The sequence below is a fragment of the Bidens hawaiensis genome, unplaced genomic scaffold (genome assembly GCF_021521415.1).
Source record: "Bidens hawaiensis isolate Kalapana, Puna unplaced genomic scaffold, B.hawaiensis_p1.1 tig00006913_1, whole genome shotgun sequence".
Taxonomy (NCBI): domain Eukaryota; kingdom Viridiplantae; phylum Streptophyta; class Magnoliopsida; order Asterales; family Asteraceae; genus Bidens; species Bidens hawaiensis.
Window position 1 is genome coordinate 1,118,286 of NW_027491474.1, and position 22,635 is coordinate 1,140,920.

Consider the following 22,635-nt stretch of genomic DNA (forward strand, 5'->3'; position numbering starts at 1 on the left):
TCTCTTGCAAAATCAAGCCCATCAACCCCGACTCCCGAGGGTTAGAGCACCACCTCGTGATCGTGATCGATCGGGTGCTAACGATACTTTGATGAGGCATTATTTTAGCCCTCAACCGGTATACGCGGAGTCGGTTTTTCGAACTCGTTTTCGAATGAGCAGGCAATTGTTCACGCGTATAGCGAGTGATTTAGAGGCACGGTATCCCTTTTTTCAACAAAGGGAGGATGCTAGGGGTCTTCCCGGTTTTACCCCTCTTCAAAAATGCACGGCTGCTATCCGTCAATTAGCGTACGGCATCTCGTCGGACGCTTTGGATGAGTATTTACAGATGTCGAAAAGGGTTGCACGTGAATCCCTTCATTTTTTCTGCCAAGGTAAAAAACATTAATTTTACTTTTTATTAAATATTTATTACATTTTGTAATATATATTGTACGTAGGAGTCATATCGACTTACGCTCGGAGATATCTGCGTAAACCTACAACGTATGACATCCAACGCATATATGAGGTGCACGCAGAAAAACATGGTTTTCCTGGGATGCTAGGTAGCATCGATTGTACGCATGTTGGATGGGCTATGTGTCCAACGGCCTGGCGAGGTCAGTTCCACCGTGGTGATCATGAAGGGCCGACCCTCATACTTGAGGCGGCGGTGTCACAGGATCTTTGGTTTTGGCATGCTTTTTTTGGTGTTGCTGGGTCAAATAACGACCTTAATGTTATCGATCAGTCACATTTGATCAACGACCTTATCGACGGGGTTGAACCACCTCAATCTTTTGTTGCAAATGGAGAACTCTTCAAGTACGGGTACTATCCGGTCGATGGTATTTACAACGAATGGGCTGTGTTAGTTCAAGCTTTTACAGATCCAATCGCCGACAAACGGAAGTATTTTACGAAGAAGCAAGAGTCTGCTAGAAAAGATATTGAAAGAGCTTTTGGAGCTATAAAAAAACAATATTATGTTCTGGCGAACCCGATACGTTATTGGACTCGGGAGAGGATAATGGACGTCGTCTACACGTGTCTTATCCTACACAACATGACGTTAGAAGACGAGGGCAAAGCTATATGCCAAAACTACCAAGGTGACATTCCGCCACAACCGTCCACAATCAGTGATCAACAAAAACTTCATAACATAGCAAATATCAAGAGCCGTGAGATACACGGGGATCTTCGACATGAGTTGGTTGAACATTTGTGGGCGAGGCGACCAGATGATCTTGTATTAGATTAGTTTTATTATTAAATATTATTGTTTGTTTAATTTTTAGTATGTTTTTTTTTATTATGAATTTTCAAAAAAATGTGTGTTTTTTTAAATAATTTCTTGTTTTTTTAATAATACGTTTTTTTAATACATTTATAAAAAAATAAAAAAATAAACCGCTCGCGCCCCCTCTCGCGCCCCTCCACACCAGGGCCAGGGGCGCGAGCACCACAACCAACACCCATCTTATCAAGTTTCTCTCTCTGCCACACGTCACAATATTATTGGCTGGAACCCCCACTCGCGCCCCCTCTCGCGCCCCCCACACCCCTCAGCCTTATCTTATCAATAACCTAACATATTAACACACACGCATACATGCATGTAAGTAGGTGTAGAAACAAAGAGGATATGATGTTGATGATGATGGAAGATGGGTGCATGTACATACATGGATGGGCATGACCATGGGAAGCAAATCTTTTTGAAGGAATCAAAAGGGTGGCCACCCCACCCCACCTGCCCAAGATATGGTAAGTGCACATGATTTCACAACTTACATCACTTGTATATCTTCTCAAGATTTTTGTGGCTCCCACCACTTGAATCCCTATGCCCAACTAATCTTCTTTGTTCATATGGGTAAATCTCAAATTAAGAATGACAAATGTTTATTTCCCCTAAAGTAAACAGCTATTTAAATTTTTATTTATTTTTAAAACAAAGACACTAGACACCTGGGATCACCCTTGCAATACATTATACTTCTGCTTAAAGAATAAAGTGTGATGATCCAACCCACCCATCAATAGCTAATTAATGAAAAAACCCTCTGGCTCCACCCACAGAGAGTTTATCAAAAACCGAAAAAGAGCTACAAAATTATCGCTAAAGTTACATATGATATGACTCGTTCATATCATCATATGTGAGTGATTCAGACACATGTAAATATGTTATATGCTCATGTGCATTACAAGAAATTAAAGTTTATTGTCCAACACAAAAAGCGTGAAATCTTTAAATTTATTGTTTTAATTCAACCAATATGCAAATCAAATACGTAACCAATTAAATTCAGATTTCAATTTGAGTAATTTTATTTTTATCGAACCAGACATCCTTTTAAAATTTGTTTGTTTTCTAAAGTTTTTAAGTAATTTATATGTATTTAAAAATAACTGAAATTGCTTGTTTGTTTGTTGAGTTAGAATTAAATATAAAACTGGACAGATTTAAAAATTAAAACCCATAACCAAAAGTAAAGTTACATAGTGTTTTTTGTGGGCCTCTCTCCTCCCATCTATCTCATTGACTAAATGATAATTTTTATTTTAAGATAATAAACATAATTTCACAACACATATTATGTTAGTATTCAGCTTTAAACCTACACTTAAAGTATACAAAAGGCTTACTTTAAATCTATAATTATAAAATTAAGTACTCATTTTAGTTCCAGTTGCACTGGAAACTTTATTAAGAAAGGGCTGATTAAAAAAGAAAATTTTCACCTTTATTTTAATTTTTATTCTATTTATAGAGTTTGATGTAGTAATTATGAAAATATATTTGTGTCGATACACAAGAAAAACACCTTTAAAACTACAATTTTATCAACAACATATCGTGTTGCATCTTTATGTAAACGCTGGTTTATCGTCTAAGATGTTGATTAATCGTCTAAGATGATCAAAACCTAAATTAGTTGAGCTTTAAAAAAAGTCAACCTAATAAAAAGTAAAAGGTAATACAATCATCTTGAGTACACTAGATAAATGAAACCTTTTAAATGTCTATATATTTATATATGTTAAGTTAGATGAAAATTGATTGTAATTTATTCATTTACCAAACCACAATAACTTTGAAATATGAATAGTTAGATGGAACCAAACTCTCAAAGAATCTTTTGATTATAATATAAACATCCAAGATTTTGGTTGTATTCTTTATTTGATTTAAAATTTCCCATTTGCACCCTTACAAAACTTTGCCCCTTGCTTGCCTTATAATCCAAAAATATTAAGAGGTGGGAAGATCTTTGGATGAAATCTGGTCAGATCTTGCTTTGTGGGTTGTAGATTTTGCTGTCTCTTTCTTTCACATAAATAAAAACTTCCATCTTTTCCCATTTTCCCATCATCAAAAATACCAACCAAACCCCTCCAAATAAATTCTATCTTTTTTTAGAAAACTTGTTCATCTTGTTTGATTGAAATCTTGAATCTTGATCACATGGGTGTTGCAGCAGATTCTCAGTTTCATGTTCTTGCTGTTGATGATAGCATCATTGACAGAAAACTGATTGAGAGATTGCTCAAAACCTCATCTTATCAAGGTAATTATTCATCTTTTGATTTATTTATCAAATAACAATACGAGTGAGTTTGTGAGTACTTAATGTTCATATGGTTTACAGTTACAACAGTTGATTCTGGAAGTAAGGCTTTAGAGTTTCTGGGATTTCATGAAGATGATGTTGAAGTTAACTCAAACCAACCATGTGTGTCACCAATTACCAAATAATAGTCAGGTTTGTAATATAAATGAAATGAGTTTTTTATGCATATTATATTTCTTTTTGAATGATTGTTGAATCATTTTTCTAACTGTTTTTGCAGGAAGTTGAAGTGAACCTGATAATTACAGACTATTGTATGCCTGGAATGACAGGCTATGATTTGCTCAAGAAAGTTAAGGTATGATTCTTTTATTTTTTTTATTTATTTAATATGAACTGATTTGATTGAGGTTTAGTTTTAGTCTTAGAGCATTCTCTTCTCATCTTCTATCCCTAAACCAAAAATTATTCTAAAAATAACTATATTTTCTCTCTCTGTTTCAATTAAATGATATTTTTTATACCTTTTATCATTACTTTTCTCTTTCCTTCACTCACAACCACTCTTAAAATATATTAAAAATTATAGGGAATGAACATTAACTTTTCAAATATACAGAAAAATCACTACTTTTTCTAAAAATATAAAAACTCTTCACTCACAACACCCTAAATCACTCTCTAAATTATAAAAACACCCCTCACATTAAATGAGGGGTTGGATAAGAATGCTCTAAGAGCATTTTCATCCCACCCCTTATCCTTAAACCAAAAATTACACTAAAACTCACTACATTTTCTCTCTCTATTTCAATTAAATAATATTTTTTATACCTTTTATCATTATCTTTTTTCTTTACTTCACTCATAACCACTTTCAAAATATATTAAAAAATTATATGGGGTGAACAGTAACTTTTCAAATATACAGAAAAATCACTACTTTTTCTAAAATATAAAAACTCTTCACTTACAACACCCTGAATCACTTTCTAAATTATAAAAACACCCCTCACATAAAATAAGGGGTTGGATGAGAATGCTCTTTAGCTTTTAGAATTTAAACTGAAAAATAGAATAAAATTAAATAAAAATGTATATTTAGAGAAATTTATGCTTAAAAATATTACATATAACCTATTGCCTAGAAGGTAAATTCATGAATAGAAAGATGTAGCCTCGTAGAAGCATCACCTAATTTGTTTTAAGACATATGTAAGTCAATTTAAAAGTTAGATTAATATGTGCTAATATACATGCATAGACAAAACTAAATCCATGGTTTTGATATTATTTAGATTATATAAAACTAGGAAAAATATTAATAACAAGTAGTTGATATGTTTGAAGAGGCATATATTGAAAATTATCTTTGCTATACAGAACACCGTCTATAACAAGTTCTTTTTGTAATTTTTTTTAGATTATTAGATAAGAAAAACAAATTAACAACTTGATATTTGAATCACAGACATAGAATTTTGCATTAATAATTGGCATGTTTAACTTATGATTTTATCTGATATAAGTTTTCTATTTATTTTACAGAAATCTTCATCTCTAAAGGATATACCAGTCGTCATAATGTCATCAGAGAATGTTCCTTCAAGGATTAGTAGGTAAAAACTTTAATCTCGTCATTTATCAATCATATATATGTTTATGTTTTTATTTTCAACCGAACCTTAATATTTTGTGATCTGACATAATATCATTTTGGTATATAACAGATGCTTAGAAGAAGGTGCCAAGGAGTTTTTCTTGAAACCGGTTAGATTGTCGGATGTAAGCAAGTTGAAACCGCATATGATGAAAACAAAAATCAAAGATACTCATGAACATCAACAACAACATGAAGAAAATAATCAAGAACAACATAAACAAGATCAAGAACACCAAGAACAACAAAACGCATTAGAAATCCCCGGAGAAGTTGAATCAGAACAACAATCTAATGGAAGCAAGAGAAAATCCATTGAAGAAGAAAGAAAGTGTTACAAAACAAAACAAAACAAAACAAAACACAAATCCAGTGGTGGCCAATCTGTAGATTTGACTAATTGCCAAATAGTCTTTTTTTATTTCAATTTTGACTTTTTTTTTTCTTTTTTCTAGTTTTGATGTTTAAATTACTTTTCCTCTGACCATCTATTTCTTCTTTTTTTTTTCTACTTTTGTATTACAAAAGGCAATGTAAAAAGACCAATGTGACAGTTAGAGCATCTCAGGATTTATACATAGTTTGAAACCAATTTTTTTCTTTTTCATCCATTTGGTCCATTGTCACACACCTAAAAACCATTTTTTTTCTTTTTAAACCTACCACTTTGAAAAATAAATCTAGTTTTATTTGAGCATAAAGTAGTCAACTTTTCTACATTTCATTACATTTTATGTAAACATTTAGTGAAAGGATGGAGACAAGCATGGAGCAAATCTTAAATGGTTTGTATCTTCATGAGGAAAAATGAGAAGTTTGTCAATACGTTTGGGGAGTTAACCTTTTGTGACAATTGACTTCGGCTTTGCGGTTTTCATCTCCGGTTTAGGTGGCTAGGTGCGATTTTAGCATATTTGATCAAGGATTTGTTGCACCATAAAAGACTAGTTTAAACTATGGCATTATTGATACACTTATAATACCTTTTAATTATTTGTTAAAGTTACAAATACTTACCCACTATGCTAGCCTTTTCTAATTCTAAAGATTTATAAAGAAATTAAATGGTTTATGAGTTATATGTGGCAAGATATGAAACTTTTTCATGACAATCAAATGTGATAACTGAATAATGCTAATCTTATTTCTACACATTTACATCCTCGAGTAAAGAACTGCAGCGGCTCACTGAATGCTTATCACTGACTCGATAAATTAAGTTTATGGATCTAGGTGATAAATGGACGTGGATTGGGGACCCTTCAGGAAAGTTTTCGGTTTGATCCATTCGCGGTACTTGGCAATTTGGTTGGAGTTCTCGGTTACCATTAAAGGTGAACCTCTTTGGTTGGCGGATGGAGATGGACACGATTACGACTCTAACCACCCTTAGCAAGAGGCGAGCGGCCTTCTACTATTTGTAGGTTATGCAGGGAAGTAGAGGAATCGGTGGAACATATTTTCACATATATGTGTCAATATTCAACAATCATATGCTAGTTTGTAAGTAATTGGTGTGAATTACAGCTAGTTTTCACCTTTTCAGTAAGAGAACTTCTGGACTTCCATAAGACTTTGCAAACAAATACTACAAAAAAAACAGATTGGTAGAGTCATTGATTTTAATTACATGTTGAATGGTGTGGAAGGCCAGGAATGAGCTTATTTTCACAAATAGGTCAAAGTTGTTTTCTTTAGAGTGGGATAAGTGATGTAACTTTGGTTTTGATAACATTACTTTGTAAGTGTTTATCTGGTTTTTCCCGACTCTAGCTACTTGCTAGATTTGGTCTATAGTCGCAGTCGTTAAAAAAAAGATGTAGCTATATGACATACTTAGAACAGTTTTTAAACCTTTTAAAACATCTACAATAATAGATGTTCTTATACAGTAAACTCTATAATTATTACAAAAAAAACTTGCGTTTTGAGAGAATAAGTTTTAAATATTATTTTCAAAAAATAAATTGTGTCACTCATTGCTTGGGCCTTGGTATATGAAGGCTATTTATACTTCCATATTTGAGTGGATCAGGTCCAAACATGGACAACAATATTATTGGAAAGTGGAAATTGAATTAACTAACACCAATTCAGGCCCAAAACAATTATAAGCTTTAAATTAAATTTTAAAAATATGATTATACACAACTATTCGAGTTAAATTATACTAAACCAAAACCTATGGTTTTATTAAAAAAAATGTAAAAAGAAAAACAAAAATAAAAATAAGATAGACTAAATGTCCGATTCCAAGTAAGTCGGTCGAATACCGCCAAAACCAAACAATCAACTAAACTGCAATGAATCTTAAACCGATCGACTTGCTTTGATTTGGACTGTTACCAAGACTAAATTAACATAATAATATTGTAAGCGACAAAAACCGCAAACAAAGTAATAAACGAGGGATGGGTTTTGAAAACATCTTATTGACTTTTTTAAAAAAGCCATAAGTTAAAAAGTGTTTGGCAATCACAAAAATCATTTTTATTTTAGTTTTTTGGGAGGGATAAAAAATAGTTTTCTAAAAGCCCCAAATTCCGGGTTTCAAATGGCTTTTAAGTCAATAAGTTGTTTTCAAACTCAATTTCAAACATGCTCTAAATATAGATCTTCAAGTAATCAAGATTATTTTCAAAAAATGAATTGTATCACTTACTGCTTGGGCCGGCCGTGGTATATGAACTATGAAGGCAATTAATGCAAGATTGTTTCGTGTTAAAATATGAATATAACTATTTCGTGTTAAAATATACTAAAACCAAAACCTATAGTTTTTATTAAAAAAAATTTAAAAGAAAGGTCTCAAAATGATTAACATGGTTAATAGCACATTGTGACCATACATATACAAAGTTGTATATATTTACAGATTAGGGTAGGCTCATAAGACTAATAAACCCAAGTCTTAGCTTAGAGCCATCAAATTTTTTGTATGTATAAATATATATTAAAACTATAAAGAAATTTGACAACAATTGTGGTATTAGCCAAGTGTTGGTAGCGTTTTCTTTCTATCTCCATTTATGTGTTTAATTTTAATCTTAATCCTAAATTATCTCTAGTACATTTCTATTTAAATAAATTTAAAAGTCAATAATATAACTATCACCTATGCTGTTTCCATGACTGCATGTATAACTGGAATTTCCTTCTAACTTTGTTTATAATCTTACTTAATTGCTTAAGCCTTTTCACTTTCTACTAACGTTAGTAAAAGATATCTTAATATAAGCAAAAGGCGTTTCTAATGTAAGACTGCATTTGTTATATACATAATTTATTCTTGTCAGTTCCAGACGAAAACGAAGTGGAACAGGTTTAGGTTTTGTAACAATAAATTCTGGAAAAAAAAGGCCTCGAATTTTATTTAGTTTTGGGCATCCAAAATGGTTGAGCCGACCCTAATACGAACATGAAACGAAATTACGAAAATATAAATAAGAAAGAGTAAATGTCCGATTCAAATGTAAACCGCCAAAACCAAACAATAAACTAAACCGCAACAAATCTTAAACCGATCGACTTGCTTTGATTTAAACTATTACCAAGACTAAAACGGAATAATCCGCAAATAAAGTAATAAACAAGGGAGGAGTTTTGTAAAATATAATCAAAGACACACAGAATCAAAACCCAAACATAAAACCCTCTTTTCAATAATATTAATATTAACGCAAAAATCTCTCCAATTTCATCATCAAAAGCTGTAGAGATCAAACTCAACCAAATCAATCGCGTTCATCGACGAGGTAATAATTTGGTTCTGTAATTTATCGCTGATTTGCATTTCATATCGATTGCATGCAAACTGTAACTCTGTTCGTTCTTATTCGATTCGTTTTTAATTTGATTTGTGTGATGCATGTGTCTGTTTGTTGTTGGGATCGATCGTTAAACCCTAGGATTTGCCGTAGAAGCTCAACTTGTGTGACTGCGAGTGTCTGTTTATTGTTGAGATCGTTACACTATTGAATTTGATTTATCGATAATGCTAGGGTTTTTGATTCGCGTAATTTGGTTAGATTCAGTTAGTTGATGGTCGATTTCTCATAGAAGGTTAAATTGTGTGGTGCGTGTGTCTGTTTGCTGTTGAAATGGTTGAAATCGAACGTTAAACCCTAGAATTTGTCGTAGAAGATTAAATTGTGTGATGCTGATGCATGTGTCTATTTGTTGTTGAGATTGTTGAAATAGATCGTTAAACTGTTGAATTTGATTTATCGATAATGTAAGGGTTTCCGATTAGCGTAACTTGGTTATTTTTTTCAGTTAATTGATGTTCGATTTCTCATAGAAGGTTAAATTGTGTGGTGCGTGTGTCTGTTACTCTGTTTGTTGTTGAAATGGTTGAAATCGATCGTTAAACCCTAGAGTTTGTTCGTAGAAGTTTAATTTTTGTACTTCATCTGTTTATTGTTGAGATTGTTGAAATAGATCGTTAAACCCTGAAATTTGGTTTATTGATTCACGTATTTTGGTTATTTGCAGTTAATTGCTGTTTAATTTCTTATAGAAGCTTAATTTGTGTGATGCATGTGTCTGTTTATTATCAAGGTTGTTGAAATAGATAGTTAATTGCTTGAATTTGATTTATCGGTGATGTTAGAGCTTTTAATTAGAAGATTGTGGTTATTTGCAGTTAATTGCTCTTAAATCTGATAAAAGGTTAATTTTGTAAGGCATGTGTGTGTTTATTGTTGAAATTGTTGGAATAGATCGTTAAACTATTGAATTTGATCTATTGATGATGTTCGGGGTTTGGATTCGCATGTTATGGTTGTTGATTTGGTTATTTTCATTGATTGCTGTTATCAGGCATTAATGCACGAGCTAGGCTCGTTTATTATTTATTAGTTAATAGTTAATTTGTATACATTTTTTAAATTATTTTTATATGTTGAGAAGAACCTTAAACGAGCCTAAGGTCGGCTTGAGCTCGCTGCTCGTGTGCAGTACCTTAAATGAGCTAAAGCTCGGCTTTTCAGGCTCGAGCTCGGCTCATGAGTGGTTTAATAAGGCTCGAGCTCGGTTTGTTTATTATTTATTAATTAATTTATATACATTACTTAATTATTTTTATATTTTGAGAAAAACCTTAACGAGCCTAAGGTCAGCTCAAGCTAGATAAGGCTCGGCTCTTTTTGAGCTTTTTATAGTCAAACCCTTATTTGATTTATCAATGATGTTAGGGTTTTATATTCACATATTATGTTTATTGATATTGATTGGGTTGTTTACAGTTAGTTGCTTATATCAGGCATTAATCAGAAAGTTAAGCCTCAATCTCCTATTGTTGTAACTGCAAGAAGTTATTTGATTGTGATTTTGAAGAATTATGAATAAGGAAGAGGTGAAAAAGGTTTCAGCTGAAGATTTACAGCTGGTAGGTTAATTGTAAATGCTATTATATAATTGTTTAGTTGAATTTACTTATTTAATAGTGTTTTATCCAGGTACAACATCTTATAGAAAGGTGTATTCAACTTTATATGAACCAAAATGAAGTTGTTACTACGCTACAACAACAAGCAAAAATCGAACCTACTTTTACCAAACTCGGTAATCCTTTTACAACTTTTAAATTCACAAGAAACATTGTGCCCTTTTCATATTTAATTGGTGTGTTTCTATCACTTTATTTTCAGTTTGGCAAAAGCTCGAAGAAGAAAATCAAGATTTTTTCAAGCGGTATCACATTAGACTGATCTTGAAGGACCAGATACTGAGGTTCAATGAATTACTTGAAAAACAAGCAAAGTTTATGAAACAAATGTCTCCCGCAACTGGAGCAGCTCCGGTTCCTATTACCGATGGAACTCATATTCCTTCATGTAAGATATTTAACATTGTAACGGTTCGGGTAGGTTTTGGGCTAAAACCGAAAATTCTATTATTTATTTATTTATTGATATTTGTTCGAATTTTGTTTTTTCAGTTTTACTATTTGGGCCTCAAATACTTGGGCCAACAAAAAACAGGCCCAAAATAATGAATTTGCTCCTAAATGTTAAATAGTTAATGATTAATTGATTCTTATACATTCGGGCTAAAACAATCGGGTAAAGATTTTATTAAACCCTTATAAATTACTTAACATTCAAAATTGAAAAATATTCGGTTCGGTTTATTTTTTTGGGTTTTTAGTACATGCAAAACCAAAACCGAATGGAAATATCGTTTTTTACGAAAACACAAAACCAAACCGTCGGTTTTTGCTTGTGTTTGGTTTTTTCTGTTCAATTTTTTGGTTTTTTTCGGTTCCGGTCGGTTTTTCTTTGGGCTAGGGGTGCAAACAAGCTGAGCTACTCGAGCTCGGGTCGATAAAATGCTCGAAACGATCCCAAATCTCAAATAAAGCTTGTTTAGTTATCGAGCTCGAGCTTTGTATGGCCCGTATGGGAAGCTCTTTTAGGCTCGTGGAGCCTTATTGAGCCTTGTATATTTTTATGCTTTACCTCTTTTAGACTTCTATGTATTAGTTTCACACAGCATAGCCGAGCTTTGGCTCGTTTAAATTACTACACGAGCTCGAGCCGAGATTAGGCTCGTTTAATATTTAAAAATAATTAAAACTGTATATAAATTATTAATAAATAATAAATGAGCTGAACCCGATCTTGAAAAACAATTTACGAGATGATCTTGAGCTTTAGAGAAAGAGCTCGAAACAAACCAAGATCGAGCTCTAGTTATTCAAAACAAGCTGAGCTCAAGCCAAGCTCGACTCGTTTACACTCCAACTTTTGGCTAAAATATTTGGGTTAAACCATCCCTTTTCCTTTTGGTTCTATTTTATTTTACGTCAGTCATTAATATGAATTAATATAAAATGTAGTGAAACAGGTCGGGTTGACCAAAAACGTTATTATATCAAATTAATTTTATTTAAGAATATCTTGAAGTAGAGTGTCTTGAATGATTCCAAAAGAAATATTATTTTACTAAAAACTTTATTTTTTAGTAAGATGGTATTGGTGGTTTTATGCATTAGGATTTAGGAACACACTTTGGATCCCTTTCAGGCGTTTTCTTTCTGTTAATTATTTATTTTCTATTTTAATCTTGGACCATTAAGAGGAAATATAATCTAGAATGGGCGAATTCATAAGTTATTCCATTGCTCATATTTTTTATTTACTTAACAGCGCATCAAAACTCTTCAAGCTATGCACCGGATAACTCACAAGCTATGAACATAGAAAACATGCAACAACCGGCAGTTGCCAAAATGTCAGGTGAACTCACTAATGGCGGGCCAACACTACACCCAAGTATGCAATCTGTTGTCAGTTTGTCTGGTTTGTCGAGATCTGACAACATGTCACAAAACCTACAAATGAATCAACACGCAAATGCAGGAATTATGAATGGAATGAGTGATGAACACTCGTTTATGTATAATCCTGCAAATAATGCTGCAGCTATACATCCCGTAATGCAAGAGGTGGTGCGTGTTCCTTTCTTTATTGATGGAGATTTGAACCCAAAGCCCGTGAATGACCCAATTGTTGAGCCCGATTCATCGTCGTTTGGGTTTTTGAGCCAGATTCCTAGAAACTTTAGTTTTTCAGATTTGACAGCTGATTTCTCTATTAGTTCAGGTTCAATCTCTTTCTCTGATATGTGTAAAACCAAAATAACGACCCATAACCAAAATGACCAATACAATCGAGAATCAGAGTATTCAAGCCCAACCTAAGACTAACCGTTTGGTTTATGTTTTTTCCAAAAAAAGAAAGAAAGATGAGCCGAACTAACTTTTATAACCGAACCTGCAAAAACATACTTCTGTTATTGAATTTATTCGGTTTTTGGTTTGAAATTTGAACCCAAAACTGACCCATGCACACCCCTAGTGACAAACCAACCAACCTTTTTGAATTTTTGAAATATTTATTGTATTTTATATATCATTTTAATCAAAATAATGTAGGAACATGAATACATATTAAGAATTCTGATTCATAACATCCCGTTGTTGAAGCAGGCCATGTCAACTCAATACACTTTTTGTCCAATCATTTGTTTTTTTATAAATAAGTTGTGCTTAATATAATTACCTTAATAATCTAAATTTTTTGATAAAGCAGTTTAGTAGGGTGTGTATGCATTGCAAATATACGTTGGGCTACTTTCAACCCGTCTGATCTGCACCGACTACCAACCCAACTCGTTTGATCCCTTTTAGAAATTGTCTGTTTTGGCCCGTTATCTTGCCCGATCTACACCAAATATTAGTTCATATACATTTTATTTCAGATATATTGGACCGCTATTCTGGGTCACTTTACTTGCCAGCAGATACAGAATCCTTGGAATCTCATGCTAATGGAGACATTCAAGGTATGATTTTCTTTTAGAATAAAGAATGCTTTTTTTATGTTAAATAAATCATGAAGTGGGACTTGATGTCTTCCGTGAAATAATAAATGGCTCGACACAATATTTGAAGGAGCTATGAAGAGTTTGGCAGTGATTAATCTATGTTTACTCATGGTCTTGTTTCCAACCATGTGTAAGATAAATAAATGATTTATAGACTGCGTTATTTCAAGAATTAGATTATTGTTTGATTAGTTTAGTTTCTTAATCATATTTAACACATTAATAGACTGTACCTAAAGAGATTGATTTTAAGTAAAGAAAATTGCCAAAATTCATTTGTATGCAGTTTATTTAAATAAATCGGTGATCATAAATTGCTTGAAGATCAGTGAATATGTGCATTTTTTTTGTCAATATACTGATTAGAACCTTTTTGTATTGCAGGTAACCATTTTGATCATGTAGGCAACCTTTGGTAAACAATTCGTGCATTTGACCAAACAAATAGCGTTATGATGGTGGATATTTGTTTAGATGGCAATCTTTTTAAAAATAGGTTGGTCTATTTTTAGGATTTTGCTTTCATTTGATTTTAGTTATGGTTATGAATGATTCTTAACTAGGATTGCTTCATTTAAGAGCAATTTTTATGAAAGTTTATGACTATTATTTGAAATTTAATCAACAACCATTTCCGATACCATTTTCGATTTTTTAGGCGTTCTTAAAATGATTCTTTTAATTATGCTTAGCATGTATTGATAAAAGCACATCATCAAATAACATGATTGAATAGCACGTAATTAAAAAATAGGATATATAAATAAAAACCGTTTGATAACATAAACCAAAAAATTATAATGGTCCAGTTCATCACATGCGCTAATTCCCTTTGTAACAACTAGGGATGGCAATGGGTCGGGTTTAGCCATTCCCAAACCCATACCCGATTATGAAAGCTTGTCCCAAACCCGTCGGGTTTTAATCGGGTAATTACCCGTCGGGTTTCGGGTTTTCCCATTGGGTTTAGTCAAAATACCCATTGGGTATACCCGACCCAAAATCCATCGTGTTTCTATCGAATTTTCACAAAATATAATTAATTGATTACAAATAATGATTAACATAAAATAAAATGTCTCAAATAATTGCTATAACAAGTTTCAACAAATAATATATTTAAAATATTTAAAGTATACTATATATAAATTATAGAAAAAGTTATGTCGGGTACATCGGGTATATAATCGGGTAAACGGGTTAATGTTGTCGGGTAATCGGGTATATAGCAAATCCCAAACCCGTCCCAAACCCATGAAAAATTTCAAAACTAGTCCCAAACCCTAATGGGTCGGGTATTACCCGTCCCATTTATGTCAGGTTTCGGGTTTTCCCATCGGATTCAGGTTTCATTGCCATCCCTAGTAATAACGTTCCAAAACAAATTTGTATTTAACAATGTTTCATTTGCAATTAGATATTAATGTCATTTGAATAAACATGTAAGTGTTATCTACTCACAAAATTAATTGAGATTTCAAAAATGATTTCAGTACAAATGGTCAAACACTTTGACCGACTTTTACCCAATAACACTCCATATAAAAAAGATAAACATAACCCAAATTCAGTCATTTCTAAGGAAATGAACACTACCCATATCAACCCATTTATAAATCAACCTATTAAAATAAATATTACTCTTTTTAACACAAATATAATCAAGTCATAAAAGTAAGTTTTGTATTCATAAAACCTATAATCTAAGAAAACATAATCAACAGATAAGAATCAACAGATAAGGTGAAGTCAGTAATATGATAAGCATTAAATTGACGTAACATCCTTCAAATTATATATGCAAACACTATATACAAAGTGTAAGGGTATGATATAATACCATGAAAATTGAAATTTAAAAACCAGTAAAACTACAAAGTATCATTTCAGCTCTTGAAAATATCATATTGAAGACCAAAGTTATTTAAAAACTGAAAAGTTTGGTCAGCTTTGTGGTTTAAAAAAATAATACTAACAATTGCACCAACTAATCTTTTTTATCAAAAATATATAGTCCCTATAAACATAATTCAAATTTCTTTTGAATATAAAGAATCAGTAGCTTGTTTGCTACTTTCAAAGTTCCAAGTGGACATTATACAGATAATGTATCAATACAATATATTCATTAAACAAACTAGGTTCTAATGATGTTGAAAAAAGAGTTTCGATCTCTAAAACACAAGTTTGTGATATTAAACAATGAGTAGAAAGAACTACACTAACCTGCAATAAATATCTTTCCCACAAAAATGAACCATGATGTTGTATAGGTTGGAGTGCTTTGAAATACACCGTCTTCATAAGCTCATGTTCTCATTGGATTCTGAACCATATTGTTTTCCAACTTCAATAGTCCAAACATTTTATTTGAATCTAACAAAAGAAGGAAGGTAAATGTACTGAGAATTTGGTCAGCCCAAAATTAGATAGTCCATGATACTATTAATATACAAAATAATATATGTGTTGATGTAACATTATCATATACACACAAAATGTTTAATTTACCATATAACAATTAACAAAAGACCATGACTTTGAATAAATGTAGCTACTGAATATGGGCAAGCAGGACAGCATGCGAATACAACTTTGAAATCTTTCAAAAAAGAATTTGTTGTGTTTCTTTTAGAAATCAAAATTACAAATTACATGATGATTGATGAAACTAACAAATTAATGCAGAGAATTTGGTTATGCTTTACAGACAATGGCCTGATTAGAAGTAGATGGGATGGATTTTCCATTATCAAATTTATTTAAAAAACCATCTAAGTATTCGGTCATCATATCAGTTGGAACTTATGTTTTCACGTTCATGTTGTTGTCCCTTGGGCATGCCAATTAATAGTTCTCACCGAATCTGGGCGAACAAAATATTTGATGAATCAAATTTACGCAAAGAACTAAAAATGCCCTGAAAATAGCAAATTTGGGATAAAACAGATGGGATAATTACAAGAGGTGTGAATTTCTTACATGGCACAAACTTAAAATGAAATTCACAAGCGAGGCCATCTCTGAGAATCATTAATTTTTTTTGGTTCGAAGGCGAAAAAAACTGTCAGCATTGAGTAAAATAGTTTTTTGTTGGGTTCAAACAACTAAACTTTCAAATGAGCTTACTTAGTTATGATTTGCGTTGTACAAAAATAATTTGTTTATAAAAATAGGCTTAAATGAGTTGAGCAGTTGGATTTAAACAATAAAAATACATAACTTTTTTTTTTCATAAAAAGATATAAAAATGTTTTTAAATATATTTCGGCCTAGCAGGATGACGGGTGGTGGGCTGTCGACCACCCTGTCCTCCTATCCAAGCCGCCATATCAAGAAGGTGAATCCCTCATTCTAGTCTTCTTTTCTCGTGTTTTTCATTTGTTTGTTTAGGCTTCCATTTATTCGTTTAAAAAATGACGGTTCTGTTTTCACTGATCTGGGCTAGCAGCGACTGATGGACTTTTATTTTCAGTTAACAGGGCTATCAGGGACTCGTGGGAAGATTAAGGATGCGAGTCCCTTATTCTATTCTTCTTTTACTCGTGGTTTTTATTTGTTCGTTTGGGCTTCCATTTGATCCTTTGAAAAGTGTTAATATTGTGTTCACTTAATGGGACTAGCAGCGACTCATGCGCTTTTGTTTTCATTGAATGGGGACTCGTGGGTAATTAAGGAGTTAAGTCTCTCATTCTAGTCATCTTTCACTCGATGTGGTTTCCATTTGCTTGTTTGGTTTTACATTTGTTCGTTTGATAAGGATCGCTTCTGTTTTCACTAAACTGGGCTAGCTGCGACTGGTGGGCTTTTGTTTTCACTAAACGGGAATACCAAGGACTTTGGGATGATTAAGGAGTCCACTCTCATTCTAGTCATCTTTTACTCGTTTTGGTTTCATTTGTTCGTTTGAGCTTCCATTTGTTCGTTTGAAAAATGTCGCTTCTGTTTTCAATGAACGGAGCTAGCAGCGACTGGTAGACTTTTATTTTCACTTAACAGGGCAATCAGGGACTCATGATATGATTAAGTAGCCAAGTCCTGCATTTTAGTCTTTTTTTACTCGTCATGCTTTCCATTTGTTCGTTTGAAAAGTGTAGCTTCTTTTTTTTTCACTAAATGGGGCTGACAACGACCTGTGGACTTTTGTTTTCACTAAACAGAGCTATCAGGGAGTTGTGGGATGATCAAGAAGAGTATTTCCTCATTCTAGTATTTTTTTTTTGCTTGTTGTGGTTTTCATTTGTTCGTTTGGGCTTTCATTTGTTTCTTTGTAAAGCATCTTTTCTGTACTCACTGAATTGGGCTGGCAGCGACTGATCGACTTTTTTTTTTCACTAAACGGGGCTATCAGAGACTCGTGTGATGAGCAAGGATGTGAGTTTCTCATTCTAGTCATCTTTTGCTCATTATGGTTTCCATTTGTTCGTTTTACTTCCATTTGTTCTTTTGAAAAGTGCCACTTCTATTTTTACTTAATCGGACTAGCAACGACTTGTGAACTTTTGTTTTGCACTAAATGGACTATCAGGGACTCGTGGGATGATTAAGGAGGTGAGTCCCTCATTCAAGTCTTCTTTTACTTGTTGTGGTTTCCATTTGTTCATTTGGGTTTCCATTTGTTTGTTTGATAAGTGTCGTTTATGTTTTCACTGAACGAAGCCAACAACGGGTGGTGGGCTTTTGTTTTCATTGAACAGGGCTATCTGGGACTCGTGAGATGATTAAGGAGGTGAGTCTCTCATTTTAGTCTTTTTTTACTCGTTGTGGTTACCCTTTGTTCGTTTGGGCTTCCATTTGTTTATTTGAAAAGCATCGATTCTGTTTTCACTGAACTAGCTAGCTGTAACTGGTGGACTTTTGTTTTCACTGAAAGGGACTATCAGGGACTCGTGGGATGATTAAGGAGTTGAGTCCCTCATTCTAGTATTATTTTACTCGTTGTGGTTTCCATTTGTTCGTTTGAAAAGTGTCATTTTTGTTTTACTGAACGGAACTAGCAGTAACTTGTGGACTTTTGTTTCACTGAACATGGATATTACAGACTTGTGAGATAATCAAGGACTGTCGTCTCTGAGAATCGTTACAATTTTTTGGGCTGAAGACGGAAAAAAATTTGGGCCTTAAGTAAAATTGTGAAAGAGTTTTTTTATTGGATTTTAACAATTTATTTTAAAACAGATTTACTAGATTATGATTTAGGTTGTGCAAAAAAAATTTTGTTTATAAAAATAGGCTTAAATTAATAAAGTAATTGGATTTAAACATTAAAAATACATTTTTTTTTCATAAAAAAATATTAAAAAAAAATTTTTTGGGCCTCGAGGGGTGATCAGTTCGTAGGTCATCTACCACCCTGCCCTCCTATTCAAGCCGGTCATGTTCACAAGTTTTGGTTTTGTCTAAACTGGCCGGGTTCGGGTAGACCGAGAAAGTTTACGGATTGACCCATTTATTATGTTGTTTTTTTATATATACAAAAGTACATTTTTATGTCATAATTCTACATTTTCACTTAAAAACCTTAAAAGTTTTCAAGTTTCGATCGCCCCCACTTGGTAAAATATCCTCCTAGATAGACATATGAAGAACAATAATTATGAATCCGGTAAAAACCAAAAGGTTCTTAAGTCCACTACTAGCTCCAATCCAAAGCGTTAAAACCACAAAAGAACATATTACTGGTCTAACGACTCGTGAACCTTTTAACATCACAACATAAAACTTTAAAAATGTATACAACTTCAACCCAATAACTCATTTAACCCATTTTCAAACCGAGATACAAATCTTAAGTGTGGTTAAAATTTCGGGATTGACGTATTTAACACGAACAAGTATACAACCTGAAAAACTCCCAAATCTTCCAACACGTCAGTCACATGGAGACGACTCAAAACTATCAAAAACTAGTCATCTATACCCAAACTACATGAATATGTTAAAACCAATCACATAGTATGTCATCACACACCCAATCATATTTCAATCCCGGGTTGTATAACCATTGCATCCACCCGAATTCAAAAAAAAAAAAAAAACAACGACGGTGTCCCCTAATTAGTAGGGGTACCTGCATGGGTTTACCCGATACCGCCCCACCTCCTCCCTAAGTCAGATAAATAAATCATGTAACGCGCTTTAAGCGGACCAAGTGATATTAATAAAAAACCGAAGGGCTTATTGTGTAGTTACTCTTATAAGTAAATTCAAATTAAAGCTATTATATTTATATATTATACTTTTCTTTCTTTATTACATAATAATCCAGATTTTTCCACACGGAAGTTGTTTGTTAAAGATCTCAAGATTTAATTACAATGGTGAGTGTAATATTCAATCGTATCTCAATTATGTTTAATTTATCTTAACTTTTGATTGTTTTGTGTGATTTAATGAAATTGAAACCCTAAGTTTTGTTCGAACATGATTTGTGTTAATTATTGATTTAAACTTTATAACTGGAGCGTGTGTTTATGTAGAACTGAATGATCTGAGCTTAGGGTAGATGAATTGATGCTAAATTGGGGGTTTTGTGATGGTTAGATGAACTAGGGTTTTGAAATTGTGGATTTAGGGTTTGTTGATTAACAGTTAGAAGTGAAACTAATATGATTAGGAGTTTGAACAATTTATCGATTCTATAGGGGTTAAACGGGTTGATGGGGTTTTCACGGGTTGGCGGGCCCAACCTGACATGAACCCAAAATGGGTCGGATACGTGAACCTGTACACGACACGCATATTTTCGGATTGACCCGGCCGAAAGTTTTTATGTTTTTTACACACGAATACTTAAATTTATATTTTTAAAGCAAAAAATACAAATTTGTATAAAACAATGCCATTTTCTATTATAAAATCTTATGTTAAGTCTTTGTTTTGTTTTAAATTTTAGCATAAATTACAAAAGCAATTTAATTTATAAATTTATTACATAAAATATATTTTAAACAATTAAAATAGAAAATAAAATGGTTAAATGGGTCAACCCGTGAACTTGCTGCGTTTAACCCGAGCACAGCCCATTGAGATAAGCGGGTTCGACCCAAAACTGACCCGAACCTTTGATACAAAACCTGGGAATTTTGTGTTAGGTTTGTGTCCTGTTTCATGTCATATCAGAAATTCACGCCCCTAGTTTTCAGGGTGTTTATGGAGAGCAATCGAGGAGAGAGAAGCCGAGAGGACGTCATCATGGATTAACTCAGCAGAAAAGGCAAGAGATCAAAGAAGCTTTTGAGCTGTTTGATACTGATGGATCTGGTATGCTGTTAATTCATATTATTATATGCTAATTTCATTAAAATTTAGAAGTAATAAAACTTGAGTGGCTTAATCTCTTTAAAATACAGGCACCATTGATGCCAAGGAGTTGAATGTTGCAATGAGGTATGAGTTTAACGCATTTGACACGTTTTATTTTAAGCTGTTTCTTTTGGTTGACCTATTGTAGATAAAATACAACACAAATTAACCAATTTAAGCATACAATAATATCTTATATTGGTTTCATTTCAGGGCACTCGGTTTTGAAATGACAGAGGAGGTAACTTCTAGTCCGTTTGACTCCTTTTCTCAGGGTTGAAAATAATCTTTGAATGTAACTATCTACCGGTAGTGTTGTAGAACTCACTAGGCGGAGTTGGGCGGTGGGTACCGACTAGCGATTAATAGGGATTAATAATCGGATATGCAATTTTTCAAAATTATATATATTCGAAGATTTTCAAAAAAAGTTTATATAGTTTATCAAAATAAGAATAATTTTTCAAATACTTGAAAGGTTTTGACCAAATATGACCGTAATTTGACCAATTTTTACCGATACCCAGTTTTGACTGATCAATAAGGACTGATTATATGAAATCTCATAGGCAGCCACCAATTTCCGATTAAACGCTGATTAATCATCGCCTAATTTCGACTTTTACAACACTCTTTACCGGTTTGTCTCTTTAAACATTAATTTTCTATATACCCATTTGACCTGTTTGTGATTAAAAGTGACCCAAATCGACAATTTCATAAGTAAATAAGTTGTCATTTATCACACATGTGTAGTTAATAATCGTCGCTTATTTCAATCTTTTACAGCAAATTAATCAAATGATAGCTGATGTGGACAAAGACGGGAGTGGTGCCATTGATTTTGATGAATTTGTGTACATGATGACTGCCAAAATTGGTGAAAGAGACAGCAAACAAGAGCTTACCAAAGCATTCCAAATCATAGACCAAGATAAAAATGTAACCTTTTATATTATTCGTATGTGGTTTTGTTTAAACAAAAGTTAGAAACTAATGTTTCTTTGATGAATACACAGGGAAAGATATCAGCTTCTGATATCAAAAACATTGCTAAGGAGTTAGGCGAACATTTTACTGATGCGGAGATCAATGAGATGGTTGAGGAGGCCGACCGTGATCGTGAGTTTTATTTAAAATATTTTTTAATTTCAAAGAAATTTATAATTTAGTTAGTTTTTTATTAGAGTAAATTACCTGGATGGCTCCAACGGTATGTCTAGATTTTTGTTTTGGTTTTTAAGCACAAACGGAAATGCAGGACCCATATTGTGTATTTAATTTTTTTAATGTTAAGGGGCATTCTGGTCATTTCACACTCACTAAACAGAAAGGGTTAATGCCATGATGGGCCCAATGCATTTTCCTGTTGACCAAAACTAAATTTTGGACATACCGTAGCGACTATCTATGTAATTTACTCTTTTTAATAAAATACTTAATTGAGGTTTTTAAATCGTTTAAACTTTGATTTATGTAAATGATGTTGCATTGTATGTCATGTTTATAATTATATCTTGTTTGATGTATTATTTGTATTGTTTAGGTGATGGAGAAGTTAGTGCAGATGAGTTCATGAGGATGATGAAGAGAACTTCATTTGGATTTTAGGCTATTTATATTTTATCATATGGTGTGTAAAATCTATTTTATATATGTTGGTAAATGACAGATTGCTGTTATGTTGATTGGTTTGATTTTATGATATGTGTT

General features: G+C 32.8%; 2 protein-coding genes and 1 pseudogene across 3 annotated transcripts; all 3 read left to right on the top strand.

The window, feature by feature from the left end:
* The first annotated feature begins 3,194 nt into the window (after positions 1–3,194).
* On the top strand, positions 3,195–5,749 carry LOC143633865 (two-component response regulator ORR9-like; annotated as a pseudogene). Its single transcript, XR_013153749.1, has 5 exons — positions 3,195–3,563; positions 3,645–3,758; positions 3,847–3,924; positions 5,115–5,185; positions 5,297–5,749. The product of XR_013153749.1 is annotated as a two-component response regulator ORR9-like (transcript).
* A 4,772-nt stretch (positions 5,750–10,521) lies between these two features.
* On the top strand, positions 10,522–14,061 carry LOC143633889 (uncharacterized). Its single transcript, XM_077102105.1, has 6 exons — positions 10,522–10,615; positions 10,686–10,791; positions 10,878–11,063; positions 12,378–12,833; positions 13,492–13,575; positions 14,023–14,061. The coding sequence occupies exons 1-6, from the start codon at positions 10,568–10,570 to the stop codon at positions 14,034–14,036; spliced, it is 894 nt and encodes a 297-aa protein (XP_076958220.1). The 5' UTR covers positions 10,522–10,567; the 3' UTR covers positions 14,037–14,061.
* A 5,812-nt stretch (positions 14,062–19,873) lies between these two features.
* Positions 19,874–22,635, top strand: LOC143633916 (caltractin-like). The gene is made up of 7 exons (XM_077102130.1): positions 19,874–19,937; positions 20,763–20,880; positions 20,970–21,006; positions 21,136–21,163; positions 21,712–21,864; positions 21,942–22,044; positions 22,469–22,635. The coding sequence occupies exons 1-7, from the start codon at positions 19,935–19,937 to the stop codon at positions 22,531–22,533; spliced, it is 507 nt and encodes a 168-aa protein (XP_076958245.1). The 5' UTR covers positions 19,874–19,934; the 3' UTR covers positions 22,534–22,635.

Coding starts and splice junctions, on each gene's coding strand:
- LOC143633889 (XM_077102105.1), top strand. CDS start 10,568: ATGAATAAGGAAGAGGTGAAAAAGGTTTCAGCTGAAGATTTACAGCTG. Junction 11,064..12,377: donor TGGAACTCATATTCCTTCAT/GTAAGATATTTA, acceptor TTTACTTAACAG/CGCATCAAAACTCTTCAAGC. Junction 12,834..13,491: donor TGATTTCTCTATTAGTTCAG/GTTCAATCTCTT, acceptor ATTTTATTTCAG/ATATATTGGACCGCTATTCT.
- LOC143633916 (XM_077102130.1), top strand. Junction 21,007..21,135: donor GAGTTGAATGTTGCAATGAG/GTATGAGTTTAA, acceptor GTTTCATTTCAG/GGCACTCGGTTTTGAAATGA. Junction 21,164..21,711: donor GTTTTGAAATGACAGAGGAG/GTAACTTCTAGT, acceptor AATCTTTTACAG/CAAATTAATCAAATGATAGC.